Source organism: Coregonus clupeaformis, chromosome 27 (assembly GCF_020615455.1).
Source record: "Coregonus clupeaformis isolate EN_2021a chromosome 27, ASM2061545v1, whole genome shotgun sequence".
Classification (NCBI taxonomy): domain Eukaryota; kingdom Metazoa; phylum Chordata; class Actinopteri; order Salmoniformes; family Salmonidae; genus Coregonus; species Coregonus clupeaformis.
This window is the reverse complement of record NC_059218.1, coordinates 33,978,491-33,992,845: the sequence shown is the minus strand read 5'-3', so window position 1 is coordinate 33,992,845 and position 14,355 is coordinate 33,978,491. Positions and strand designations below refer to the sequence as shown.

Below are 14,355 nucleotides of genomic sequence, written 5' to 3'. Positions count from 1 at the left end.
GTGTGTGTGTGTGTGTGTGTGTGTGTGTGTGTGTATTTGCCTGTGGGATATGAGGGGGCCAAAGCAGTGGAAATCAATACATCTGTACCACAGCCAACAAAGCTGCTTGGCTTCGGTTTAGAACACTGTGTGCTAGGACACAACTTTAACGAGGAACAGGTACACTCAAATAGACACAAACACACACAGAACACACTAATGCTAGATAGACAAGACTGAAACACATAACACAGTAACACACACACACACGGTAACACACACACACACACACACAAATAAATGGACTCCACACACACACAAATAAATGGACTCCACAAGGCTTTGCACATTTCCCCTTTAATCACATTGAAAAGAGACATCCTTTATACAAAATAGTTCATTTTTTCTCAGTATAACACAGAGTCCAACAAAGGAAGAGAGAGCGATGTTTCAACAGCAGCAACCTACAAAAAACACAGGAAAAATATGGAGGGGTAGACAAAAAAATAACAACAGATAACACATTCCTGATAACAGTCAAATAATTCCTTGTTCTGATTATTTTAACCATAAAACCACAGACCCTTGCCTTGAATTTCCTGTGTTATGCCGTGTTCATGTCATGTCGGAAACTCTGGACATCCGAGTTAAAATTAACTTAAGTTATTTGCGTAGAGCTTCCTATTGGTTGATTCTGATACTTCCCAAGTGAGAAACTCGGGTATCATCTTTCTACAATGAGTAAGCAAGTCGGAAATCTCAGAGTTTCCAAGTTTCCGACATGACGTCAAAATGGCACAAGTTGGCGCCTGAAACCTGGATCCACTCAGCATACCAAAGGCTTCCACCTCTTGTGTGGGTTGGGTGATGGGCACTCTACTAAGAGAAGAGGCATGAAGAGGGCGCGCTGAATGTGGATGTGAATGTGCAATAATTGATGATAATGATGATAATGATGATAATGAAGCGCACCATTTCGCCCAGAAAGCTTTAGAAAGTGTGCTGGGTGACGGATCCCCAGCTGACCCTGTTTTCGCTCCCTGTTATTACGCAGCTAGCATCGATCTGAGCACAGAGAGGAGTGGTTTATTTTTTTCAGAAACACAGACTACGCAAACAGGGCCTTTCGGTGGAGCCAGAGCAGTCGCAGCCGGGAAGGGAAGACATCAGTGTTAATGGGCTGCAGGTGGAACAACTGCTGGTCTGAGTCGGCAGGAGCCACACAATCTGACACACACACACACACCAACTGCTGGTCGAGTCGACAGAGAGGTAAAATCTGCAGATGGTCTAAAAAACTAAACAAAATTACCGTAAGTGCTCCCGGCGATGACTGCAATGCACACAATCTACATACTTACTATGGTACCCTATCTCTCTCTCTCGCTGACTCCATTTCTCTCAAACATACACATCTAGGCATGCAAGCTCAACTATAAACAATAATTTAAAAAATATATATATTGTCACATAGGTGCAGTGAAATGTGTTATTTTGAATGGTCAGCCATAGTAGTACGGTGCCCCTAGAGAAAATGAGGGTTAAGTGCCTTGCTCCTTTTTCACCTTGTCGGCTCAGGTATTTGAACCAGCGACCTAGCGGTAACTGGCGCAACACTCTAACCACTATGCAACCTGCCGTAATAGCTGCATACCAAATAAATTCACTGTGTTTTATAGGGGAGAGAGGGCGAGTAATAGGAGGAGAGGGAATTACAGTGAAATATGCAGGCCTGGTTTCTGTATGTAAGCTGGTTACCTGTGATATGATTCTTCCCCACACTAATACCCCTATGTGTGGTTACTTAAAAAAAAAATATAGATATATACAGTGTATTTCATCAGTTATTTGTGCTCTTACATAAGGTGAAATGGCGACATTGTTGCTGTAATGTGATAGATTATACAGTATTGTGACCCCTCTCTGAGAATTGATTTCTAAAGAAGGTGTACACTCAATAGGGACCCTACCACACAAAATGTGCACACTTTTAGCTCAGTATTTTGTTTTTCCTGTAGAGACAGGTGTGGATGGTATTTCAAAGTGGAAATTAGTGTCATGGTAACAGCATAAAATGAATAAACTAAAAAAATGGCTATAATTTCTATCAATATTTTCAAAAATAAAAACCTGCCACCAACAGCATCATTTGTTCCAGTTTCACATGTTGTATTCAAAATAAAATTAACACTCCTCTGACATATTGTCTGACAGTCAGCCTACTATGAAATCCTATCAGACAAAACAGCCAAGGAATCACGATTAGTTTCCACCGTGGAAACAGTAAAGTGATAAACAAGCAATGGAGAATATTAAAGCAATGTGGAGTAGCAGGGTATGACAAACAGGTTTATGCATGGATGAACTCCATCGTTCCAGAGCCAGCATTTCTGTGCCGTCTTCTGCATTTGAATCTGTCTCTCTTTTCCTCTGTGTCTCTCTAGGTCTCCCTGTCTATCATTATCCCCTCATTCACTCCGTGTTACGTAGCTGTAAGTGCTGATTCATTTACATTTGTAGTGCTGCTTGGTATAGGAGAAGTGGACTGAGTAGCAGGGTTGGGCTCAATTCGAAATGAAGGCAGTCAATTCAGGAAGTAAACTAAAATAATCTAAATAAGGGCATTTATTTTCAATGACTTCTCAATAAACTAAAAAGCTATTTATTTCAAATTATAAATCACTTCCTGAATTGACTGCCTTCAATTCGAATTGAGCCCAACCCTGCTGAGCAGAGGATTATCATCAGTGCCCACACAAAGGAAAATAGAACTCATTGTCACCTCACCCCACCTCCTCAGATCCTCTACCTACTCACTCCCTCCCACAGTGCAGGTCCACAGTGTTGCGGTTTGATAATCTACCTGATATCCTCTAGCTGTTTACGCACTCATTTTCTGGTTCACACTTACAATACTGCTGTGTCTGTCCACAGGATGCCGCACAGAAGTCCTCTGTCCTGTTGGGAATCGGCCCACTAGTGAACAACAACAACAGAAAGCCATCTAGTACAAAGCGGAGGCTCTCCTTCTCACCAGAACACCACCACCCCCTCCAGGTAACTGGATAAGTACACAGAGAGAGAAATGGAGGTTGGACTCTTATGTCTCAAAGTAGTGATTTGTCAGTCTTGGGAGGGTACTCTATTATTAACCAAGTTCTGTATTGTAAACGGATCATGTCTCTTTTGCTTCTGATAGTTTTCATTGAAGAGGTGTACATAACATAAACATTCACGCTGGTGCAGTAAAATAATTCTAACCTTCAGATGGACCTCAGGAGGTGTTTTTTTTATTTAAATCTTCTTCTTGCTAAAAAATTACCAATAACAAATCCATCGTCCCCATCAAGGGTGACTGTTCTCACTGAAAAAAATGAGTAATTTCTCCATCAAAAAAAGTAAAGGCCCAGCTCCAAAAAAACGCACCGAAAACAAAACCAATAAATAAGGGTAGCAATGATGGACTGATCAAAGCACTAACAGGTAATAATGAGTTCTCCAAACACAGACCAGTGGATGTCTATCTAAGTAAAGTATCTACAAGCCTGGGCTGCATTGAATTCAATGCACTGTTCCATTATAGAACCTAGCCAGAGTCATCAAGGATATCATCAGGGATAGCCACCCCTGGGCCCTGACAAGACCCTCACCCTGTGGAACCACTGGATCAGACCACAACTAGTCTGCTTTAAGACAAGCGGTTATGTGGGCCGTTTGAAAGAGAACCATTCACAGCTTAAAATAGCCCTGTCTTCAGGTAACTGATAGGGCAAAATGGGCACATCAGGATAGTTGAGGCATTTAAACGGATGAGCCAAGAGAGCAAAATATAGCCAGTGGGCAAGTGATGCATATCAGTCTGTCTCTCTGACCCTTTCAGGGCTTTTTAACCTTATAGCTTTGTTAGTGTGACTTGCCATACATATGCCCTGAAATGGAACTGTACTGTATGTGAAAATATCCTGCAGTTTTAACACAGTACATTATTTTACTATGTCTAACTGAGAGAGGGAGCAGTGATGAAAAAGTACACTGACCATTACTAATGGTGTGAAGAAGCAGTCTGTATCAACACCTGTAATGGGATGTTCGTTAGTCCCTGCTGCTGTGTACCAGTAGCGGTTTCCTGCAGGCATCCCAGCCAATTAATCAAATAGTGTCAGTGCCGTGAACAGCAGGCTTAGTTGGAATGGGAGACTAGAAGAGGAAGGCACAAAAGGGGGTGCTTCAGAAGAACCCATGCGGACAAAAAAACTGCATCTATACAGTACCGTACATCTAGAACAGTGTGGAACTGGCCAAGACTATCACGTGTAACAGTAGTCTATATCTGGGATCCCTCCTTCTCTATAGCCACGGTTGGTGCCATAACCTGCATTGGACACTTGGTGGGCACCTTTGTAGAGGCCGGTGCCATTGGAGGGGAATATAGTGTGGATGATGTAATCCTCCCTGAGGGGCATGGGCTGCAGCGGCTGGTGAGTAGCCATGGGTGTCATCTGGAACCCTGGGCTTCGGATCTCCAGGATGGTGGTGTCCTTCTTTGTGCCTGACTCAATGTAGTCATCGTAGTGCTTGTTCTTTCTGGAGCTGCCACGGCTGTAGTGGTCACGAGAAGACAGGCGTCCGGCCCGATGCCTGTACCAGCAAAAGACGGCGACTATGAGGGCCAGAGAGACGATGGCTGTAGCTCCTCCAATGATCCCAGCCAGAGGCAGAGTAGCCATGTGTTCAGGGTCCTGGTTGTCCTCCTGGCCCGCGTCTGGCTGACTGGGGTCTGACGTCTCAGCTTTAGCACACACTGGAGCTTCATCTGAGTCAGTGTCTCCACCTGCCCTGGCTCCTTTACCCCCAGAGCTGGCTGCCAGGGGCACCATGCAGATGATGTAGCTGGAGCGGGGTTGCAGGGAGGTGAGCAGGTACTCTCTGCGGTCTCCTCTCACCAGGGTCTCTGTGATGGAGCCCATGGCAGCGCTGGTTCCCAGCCGCAGCCAACTGAGTCTAAAGGAGGAGGTGGGTTGGGCCACGCTCCAGGTGACACGGATGCTGTCAGGGGCCAGGGCCTTGACATTCAGGGCCAGGCTCTTACCTACTCCACTGCTGCCCAGGGTGTAGTCTAGACCAGAGTCTGGGAGCCCCAGGCCAGGCCGCTTGGAGCGCAGGGTGAAGAGGGAGCCCTGTGGAGGGGCGAGGGTGGTGGAGCTAGCAGCAACCCCTCCTACTTCTGCTCCACCCACTCTGTCTCTGGTTTCACTGCCTATGGCCCCGACCCCAGCCCCGGCAGCCACTATGCCTGGGACTTCACACTCCTCCATCTGACTGGTCAGGTCCTTAAGGGCCATGTCTCGAACCTTGTCAGGCCCCTGGCAGGTGAGGCCCCTCACCGTGATGGAGCTACTCCTAGCATGCAGCCAGTCATGTAGCCAGCGCAGGTTACAGCCACAGTGCCAGGGATTCCCCCGCACCAGCAGCTGTCCCAGGCTGTCCAGGTCTTTGAACAGGCCCCGAGGCAGGGTGGTCAGGTTGTTGCCAGACAGGTCCAGTCTCTGGAGCCTCCTCATGCCATCCAGGGAGCCACGGGGCATGTGGATCAGAGCGTTGTCCTGCAGGGAGAGACGCTGCAGGTGGGTACTGGGCAGGTTGAGTGGCGGGGTCAGGAGGGAGTTACGCACCAATGAAAGCTCCGTCAGGTTGGAGAGGCGGGAGAAGGTATCGTCTGCGATGCGCTGGTTGGCCAGGAGGTTCCCGTCCAGAACGAGGCGTCGCAGGGAGGAGAGGCCACGGAAGGCATGGGTGGGGATGGTGGAGATGCGGTTGTCGTCCAGCCTCAGCTCCTCCAGAGAGGCCGGGAGCCCAGAAGGGATGCTGGACAGGTGGTTACGTGACAGGAAAAGCAGGCGCAGCCGCGGGTTGTCAACGAAGGCCTGGTCCTCGATGCTGACGGTGGAGACAGAGTTGTCGTCCAGGTGCAGTTTCTCCAGTAGGGGCATGCGGGCCAGGGTGGCACGGGGAAGCATACGGATGTTGTTGTCCTGCAGGTGCAGCTCCCGGAGGGAAGGAGGCAGGTGCATGGGGAAGTCATCCAGCTCGTTATCATACAAGTAGACCACTCGGACGGTGAGTTGACGCTCCAGGGAGGTGGGGAGCCCGGCGTTGTCTATGTGGTTGTTCTGAAGGTAGAGCACAGTGGCAGAGGGGGGAAGAGGGGGGATAGAGCTCAGGCCACGGTCGTTGCAGTAGATGAAGTCCTCGTCACATCGGCACACAGAGGGGCACACTGGGTCTCCCTCTTCGTCGTACCCCTGGGCTGTGGCTGCAGCAACCTCCAGCACCTCGGCCAACAGAGTCAGGCAGAGCATGAGCAGGAACAGCCAATCACGCAGCTCGACCACTCCCTCAGGCGCCATGGTGTTGATGATCAACTTCCCTTCCTCTCGATCTCAACTTCTTGGATCCTTAAATCCTAAGGATCAGCTCAAAACAAGCCGGCGCCTTCAGCCCTAGAAAGACTGAAAAGGAGACAGGTTTTAGTTAACAATCCGCTCAAGTGACCAGATCACTAAGGTTTAATTGAAATTCCCAAATCACTGAAATGCCAGGATATAACAAGCTTTGACAATGTACCCTTATTTCATTATGCCTAAGCCCTATCCAACAAATTATACATGGTCACATGGAAATTGACCACCACAGTATACTAATCCCTCTTAGGGTCTATGTCTTGACTTCAATCCACTTGTCATGGTGAAGTGGCAGTAATCTGCTTCCAGCAGGAGTTAGAGGAAAGGAGAGGATTTTTCTTCAAATCAATTTCAGTAAAATAAACCGTGGCCAAACCTGCTTGAAAATATCAACAAAAAAAATTTGTCAACCAGTGTTCCTAGAGGGAAATTACTACACAAAAATACAGTTTTTCCAGACCATGTGGTCTGTCCACTGAAAGAATCGGGGCCTGGTTAAATCCAATAACTAGAGCCTAATATTTCTGGTCTGACCACGTTTGGTGAAATCTCCTGACCCTATAACAGCATAATAGATTATTTGTTTAAATTATCCCAGAGACTAAGCAGATTATGTATACAGTACATCCCACTGTTATTGCATTAACTATTCCATTTCGGAATATTCATAAACTAAGCTATGAGTGTGCATATGTGCGTATGTGTGTATATGCGTGAGAGTATTGTATGTGTGTGTGTGTGGCAGAGTGTGTTTTTGAGTCTGAGCAGCTGTGCAAAGAAGTCTGTCAAACAGAGTGGAGTATTTGGGTCAGTCCCTTCAAAGGCAAGCTAGAAGGAGAGGTGATATTGATGTGGCGGAGAGAGCGGGAGGGATTAGAGGAACATATGAAGTTGTGATTGTGTGGATTAAACAGGTGTTAGAAAGAACGGCACATAGATAAACAATCTTCAACACGTTCTACAGTTACATTAGTTTCTCCCTCCCATGGTTACTCATTTGGCAGAAATATATCATTTACATAAGTATTCACACCACTGAGTCAATACATGTTAGTATCACCTTTGGCAGCGATTACAGCTGTGATTCTTAATGAGTAAGACTAAGAGCTTTGCACACCTGGATTGTACAATATTTGCACATTATCCTTTAAAAAATTATTCAAGCTCTGTCAAGTTGGTTGTTGATCATTGCTAGACAGCCATTTTCAAGTCTTGCCATAGATTTTCAAGCCAATTTAAGTCAAAACTGTAACTAGGCCACTCAGGAACATTCACTGTCTTCTTGGTAAGCAACTCCAGGGTAGATTTGGCCTTGTGTTTTAGGTAATGTCCTGCTGAAAGGTGAATTTGTCTCCCAGTGTCTGTTGGAAAGCAGACTGAACCAGGTTTTCCTCTAGGATTTTGCCTGTGCTTAGCTCTATTTTGTATCTATTCCTTGCTGATGAAAAGCATACCCATAACATGATGCAGCCACCACCATGATTGAAAATATGAAGAGTGGTACTCAGTGACGTGCTGGATTTGCCCCAAACATAACGCTTTGTATTCAGGACATAAAGTTAATTTCTTTGGCAATTATTTTGCAGTTTTACTTTAGTGCCTTATTGCAAACAGGATGCATGTTTTGGAATATCTTTATTCTGTACAGGCTTCCTTCTTTTCACTCTGTCATTTAGGTTAGTATTATGGAGTAACTACAATGTTGTAGATCCATCCTCAGTTTTCTCCTATCACAGCCATTAAACTCTATAACTGTTTCAAAGTCACCATTGGACTCATGGTGAAATCCTTGAGTGGTTTCCTTCCTGTCCGGCAACTGAGTTAGGAAGGATGCCTGTATCTTTGTAGTGACTGTGTGTATTGATACACCATCCAAAGTGTAATTAATAACTTCACCATGCTTAAAGGGATATTCAATGTATTTTTATTTTTTTTACCCATCTACCCATAGGTGCCCTTCTTTGGGAGGCATTGGAAAACTTCCCTGGTCTTTGTGGTTGAATCTGTGTTTGAAATTCACTGCTCGAATGAGGGACTTTACTGATAATTGCACTGTATGTGTGGGGTACAGAGATGAGGTAGTCATTTAAAAATCATGTTAAACACTATTATTGCACACAGTGAGTCCATGCAACTTATTATGTGACTTGTTAAGCACATTTTTACTCCTGAACTTATTTAGGCTTGCCATAACAAACGGGTTGAATACTTATTGACTGAAGACATTTCAGCTTTTAATTTTTTATAAATTCCACTGACATTATGGGGTACTATGTGTAGGCCAGTGACACAAAATCTCAATTTAGTCAATTTTAAATTCAGGCTGTAACACAACAAATGTGAAAAAAGTCAAGGGGTACTGTACATCTGTGGTACAGATGCATTGAGGGTGTAAGAGTGTGTGCGTGCGTGTGGATGTAATTGTAGACGTACAAGCTGTGTGGCGGAGTACAGTGACAGAAGTATATAGACGTGTGCGTGAGCCAGGCTGTACAGGACACGTGTGTCCCCACAAATTGCTGCAGTCAAAGTCAGTCATCTGTATTCGGGAGACGTAAGGCAATGTGGGGCTGTGTGGAGGGGATGGAGAGGGGGATGAGGAAGGGGAGGAGGTTGGTGTGTCAATGGTCTGGCCAGACAGACAGTCGCCTAAGGCAGGGAGGGTATAGTACACAAAACAGCCCTACACTTTCCAATACTGGAACTGGAGGAAGAGGGAGAGGACAACCAAGGACTGGATCAATTTACATAGAGAGATAGAGAATGAGAGAGGCGAGGATGGGGAGAGAGAGAGCGAGGAGGAGAGAGGGATGGATGGATGGGGAGAGAGAGAGAAAGAGCGAGAGAGAGCCACAGAGAGAGACAGCCACAGAGAGAGAGAGAGCAGTTCTAAAATGAGTGCATTGACTGTTGCTATCTTCACCATGAAGTCCACAACAGAAACCCTATCTGGCAGCACTCACATCCACGTTTATGATAAAAGAGGAAAATCTGTGAATGATTACCAAAGAGGATGCTGGGAAATCCACTCTATTGATGCCAGGGTAGAGATAATACTGGCACGAAGCTTATCTTACATGCCCATGTCCATGAATGTCATTTAAAATTTAGAGATTGGTGCTGGGGAAGGAGTGACGCAAACAAGAGATGGCCATGGTGATGAAGGGGATAAATGAAGGGATCAAAGGATGAATAAATGAAAGATAAAAATAGTGGAGGAAGAGGCTGGAAAAAATATATATGCCAAAAAAAACATGACCCATTTACTGTTAGTGTGCTACAATGTGGCTATACTCAATCATTGTTGTACTATCCAAAATGTAATTTCCGTATACTATTATTTGTATGTATCTCAGTATACAGTGCATTCGGAAATTATTCAGACCCCTTGACTTTTTCACATTTTGTTAGGTTACAGCCTTCTTCTAAAATTAATTGATGAGGAATTATTTTTTTTACAATCTACACACAATACCCCATAATGACAAAGCAAAAACAGGTTTTTAGAAATGTTTACAAATAAATAACTGAAATATCACATTTACATAAGTATTCAGACCCTTTACTCAGTACTTTGTTGAAGCACCTTTGGCAGCGATTACAGCCTTGAGTCTTCTTGGGTATGACGCTACAACCTTGGCGCACCTGTATTTGGGGAGTTTCTCCCATTCTTCTCTGCAGATCCTCTCAAGCTCTGTCAGGTTGGATGGGGAGTGTCGCTGTACAGCTATTTTCCGGTCTCTCCAGAGATGTTCGATTGGGTTCAAGTGCGGGCTCTGGCTGGGCCACTCAAGGACATTCAGAGACTTGTCCCGAAGCCACTCCTGCGTTGTCTTGGCTGTGTGCTTAGGGTCGTTGTCCTGTTGGAAGGTGAACCTTCGCTACCAGTCTGAGGTCCTGAGCGCTCTGGAGCAGGCTTTCATCAAGGATCTCTCTGTACTTTGCTCCGTTCATCTTTCCCTCGATCCTGACTAGTCTCCCAGTCCCTGCCGCTGAAAAACATCCCCACAGAATGATGCTGCCACCACCATGCTTCACCGTAGGGATGGTGCCAGGTTTCCTCCAAACGTGACGCTTGGCATTCAGGCCAAAGAGTTCAATCTTGGTTTCATCAGACCAGAGAATCTTGTTTCTCATGGTCTGAGAGTCCTTTAGGTGCCTTTTGGCAAACTCCAAGCGGAATGTCATGTGCCTTTTACTGAGGAGTGGCTTCCGTCTGGCCACTCTACCATAAAGGCCTGATTGGTGGAGTGCTGCAGAGATGGTTGTCCTTATGGAACGTTCTCCCATCTCCACAGGGGAACTCTAGAGCTCTGTCAGAGTGACCATCGTGTTCTTGGTCACCTCCCTGACCAAGGCCCTTCTCCCCTGATTGCTTAGTTTGGCAAGGCGGCCAGCTATAGGAAAAGTATTGGTGGTTCCAAACTTCTTCCATTTAAGAATGATGGAGGCCACTGTGTTCTTGGGGACCTTCAACGCTTCCCTTCCCCAGATCTGTGCCTCGACACAATCCTGTCTCGGAGCTCTATCGACAATTACTTCAACCTCATGGCTTGGTTTTTGCTCTGACATGCACTGTCAACTGCGGGACCTTATATAGACAGGTGTGTGCCTTTCCAAATCATGTCCAATCAATTGAATTTACCACAGGTGGACTCCAATCAAGTTGTAGAAACATCAAGGATGATCAATGGAAACAGGATGCACCTGAGCTCAATTTCAAGTCTCATAGCAAAGGGTCTGAATACTTATGTAAATCAGGTATTTCTGTTTTTTTAGTTTTTATAAATTAGCAAACATTTCAAACAACCTGTTTTCACTTTGTCATTATCGGGTATTGTGTGTAGATTGATGAGGATTTTTATTTATTTAATCCATTTTAGAATAAGGCTGTAACATAACAACATGTGGAAAAAGTCAAGGGGTCTGAATACTTTCCGAATACACTGTAGGACGTATTCACCATTCTGCAAGGCTTTTAATAGTTTAAATACCTTGTCTTTGGCAGTACTGTATATAGTCGTTTCTGTGAGAGAGAAACTATTAGAAGCCGTCCATTCTGCTTGAGTCAGCATTGCAATCAGTGAGCTTCATTGCTTGTCTGGAACAGACCCTAGGCCTCTTCAGAGTCATTAGCTCTGAACTGATGTTACTGCTACTAAATCTGAATCAGCTGCCTTCAAAATGTCCAGTAGGCTACAAACCAACCTGATGCTACAAAACACATGATTGTATTGAATACATTTAAACTAATTATTAATGGCTTGAAAGATAATCAATGCACATCAATTTATAAATAATAACATTAACATTTTACCTAATCCACTCAATCTATAAATTCAGAGCAGATGCTTTAATCAAAGTAAAGTAATGTACAAAAAGTACTGTTACCATATCGTACATTTAATCTGAATACTCCCTTAGGGCCGTATCCTAAAATGAGATGCACGCATCATAATTTAAACTTTAACTCAAATCTCCCAGCAACATCTATACATGATTTCTGTGAACGTTTCAGTAACAGCCGTGAATGTTAAATTAGAATGTTACCCATGAGCCATTGAGGTTAAGTGCCTTGATATGAGCACTATGACATGTTCCACCTGGGATTTGAGACAGCATCCGTCTTGTCGCTTGTCCATTTTCCTACCCACTCTGCTGCTGCTACTGTCGCTGCTGCTGCCCTATGAATTCATTTGGCTCCATGTCTCTTCCCCAGGAATCCCAGATTAAAAGTAAATCCTCTAAACATTAACAGAGGAGTCGTGGCCCCCTGCAGCAAAATGCTGCCGCATGGAGTGGAGGGCCACTCTGCCACATGAGCAGAGACGATTACCAAATACATCAGATTATATAAAATAGGAATATATGAATGTGAAAATGGTGCGTGTGATTTCTGGGTCTGATGATTTCAGTGAATTCCTGGCTGTCATATCTCCAGGTTGGCTGTCAGATTAGATCTGAAAAGAAAGAGGGGCTACATCATGGAAGCTTTGCCATGTTGGCAGTTCACTCTCCCTGTTATTCCATTTCCCAGCCAGTCTATCGGTACTGTAGTGGATTCACACAGCCTGCTATGGAATCCACTAGCTTGCAAGGCAATTCTGCACACACATGGTTTTTTAGAAAACTCAATATCCATGCATTAACCTTTTTTTATACAGTTATGTTATTTGGCAATTACAGGAAAGACTCTAGATTTAAAACACTCAAGTTCACTTTCTTTGTCACGCCATCTCTATAGCACTCTTTCCATCTCACTCACTTCCATTTACACTATAACTAGCTGTGTTGATTTACATCAAAATGGTTCAGGAAATCCGGGAGTAAAATTTTTATAAGTTGAGTTGGCCCCTACAACACATTCAGTTTAACTAAAGTAGAAATTAAAAGCAGAGAATACACATGAATAAATACAAATCCACAATTTAGAATTGAGGACAAGGTTTTTTTTGTTGTTGCTAGCACTGGGTAATGGTTGGATGTGGCAGCATATATATTTGACCTGGATTGGTGTACTTGGAATAGTTTTTTGCTGCCGTCACTCTGATCCTGCTTCTCAGTTAGAGCATGGTGGTGGTTGGGAGTGAAGTTGAAATGGACATGCAGAGGCGAGGCAGAGCCAGCCTGTATCATCTGTTGAGACCATAAGCCTCCCACTTCCCCTGCTCCCCTCCCTCCCTCCTCCTCTCTCTGTTGGCATTATGTGCACATCGTCACATACCCTGGCCGGTATCACAGTTTAGATATACAATAGGCTTTTCTTTTTCTTTTTGTTGTTGTTATTGTTTGTATATTGTTGTATTTTACATTTGTGTGACTGTCCTTCTCTATCAGTGTATCAGTGGTTTGTTACTTGTCATGTTTTGTGTTTTTTGTGGACCCCAGGAAGAGTAGCTGCTGCTTCTGCAAAAGCTAATGGGGATCCAAATAAACAAACAAATAAATACAAATAGCACAGGAAATGACCTCTGTGTATGTGTCTCCACCTGCATGTACAGTGGGGGAAAAAAGTATTTAGTCAGCCACCAATTGTGCATGTTCTCCCACTTAAAAAGATGAGAGAGGCCTGTAATTTTCATCATAGGTACACGTCAACTATGACAGACTAAATGAGAAAACAAAATCCAGAAAATCACATTGTAGGATTTTTAATGAATTTATTTGCAAATTATGGTGGAAAATAAGTATTTGGTCAATAACAAAAGTTTCTCAATACTTTGTTATATACCCTTTGTTGGCAATGACACAGGTCAAACGTTTTCTGTAAGTCTTCACAAGGTTTTCACACACTGTTGCTGGTATTTTGGCCCATTCCTCCATGCAGATCTCCTCTAGAGCAGTGATGTTTTGGGGCTGTCGCTGGGCAACACAGACTTTCAACTCCCTCCAAAGATTTTCTATGGGGTTGAGATCTGGAGACTGGCTAGGCCACTCCAGGACCTTGAAATGCTTCTTACGAAGCCACTCCTTTGTTGCCTGGGCGGTGTGTTTGGGATCATTGTCATGCTGAAAGACCCAGCCACGTTTCATCTTCAATGCCCTTGCTGATGGAAGGAGGTTTTCACTCAAAATCTCACGATACATGGTGCCCCATTCATTCTTTCCTTTACACGGATCAGTCGTCCTGGTCCCTTTGCAGAAAAACAGCCCCAAAGCATGATGTTTCCACCCCCATGCTTCACAGTAGGTATGGTGTTCTTTGGATGCAACTCAGCATTCTTTGTCCTCCAAACACGACGAGTTGAGTTTTTACCAAAAAGTTCTATTTTGGTTTCATCTGACCATATGACATTCTCCCAATCCTCTTCTGGATCATCCAAATGCACTCTAGCAAACTTCAGACGGGCCTGGACATGTACTGGCTTAAGCAGGGGGACACGTCTGGCGCTGCAGGATTTGAGTCCCTGGCGGC

General features: G+C 44.6%; 1 protein-coding gene across 3 annotated transcripts in view; it reads right to left on the bottom strand.

Moving 5' to 3' along the window:
• Positions 1-4,284: 4,284 nt before the first annotated feature.
• The window catches only part of flrt1a (fibronectin leucine rich transmembrane protein 1a), a 33,180-nt gene continuing 23,109 nt past the window's right edge, over positions 4,285-14,355 (bottom strand). For all 3 annotated transcript variants that reach the window (XM_041851205.1, XM_041851203.1, XM_041851206.1), the window contains exon 3: positions 4,285-6,488. In XM_041851205.1, coding sequence (XP_041707139.1) covers positions 4,287-6,386 — 2,100 coding nt within the window. In that variant the 5' untranslated portion in view covers positions 6,387-6,488 and the 3' untranslated portion in view covers positions 4,285-4,286. The remainder of the gene's footprint in view (positions 6,489-14,355) is intronic.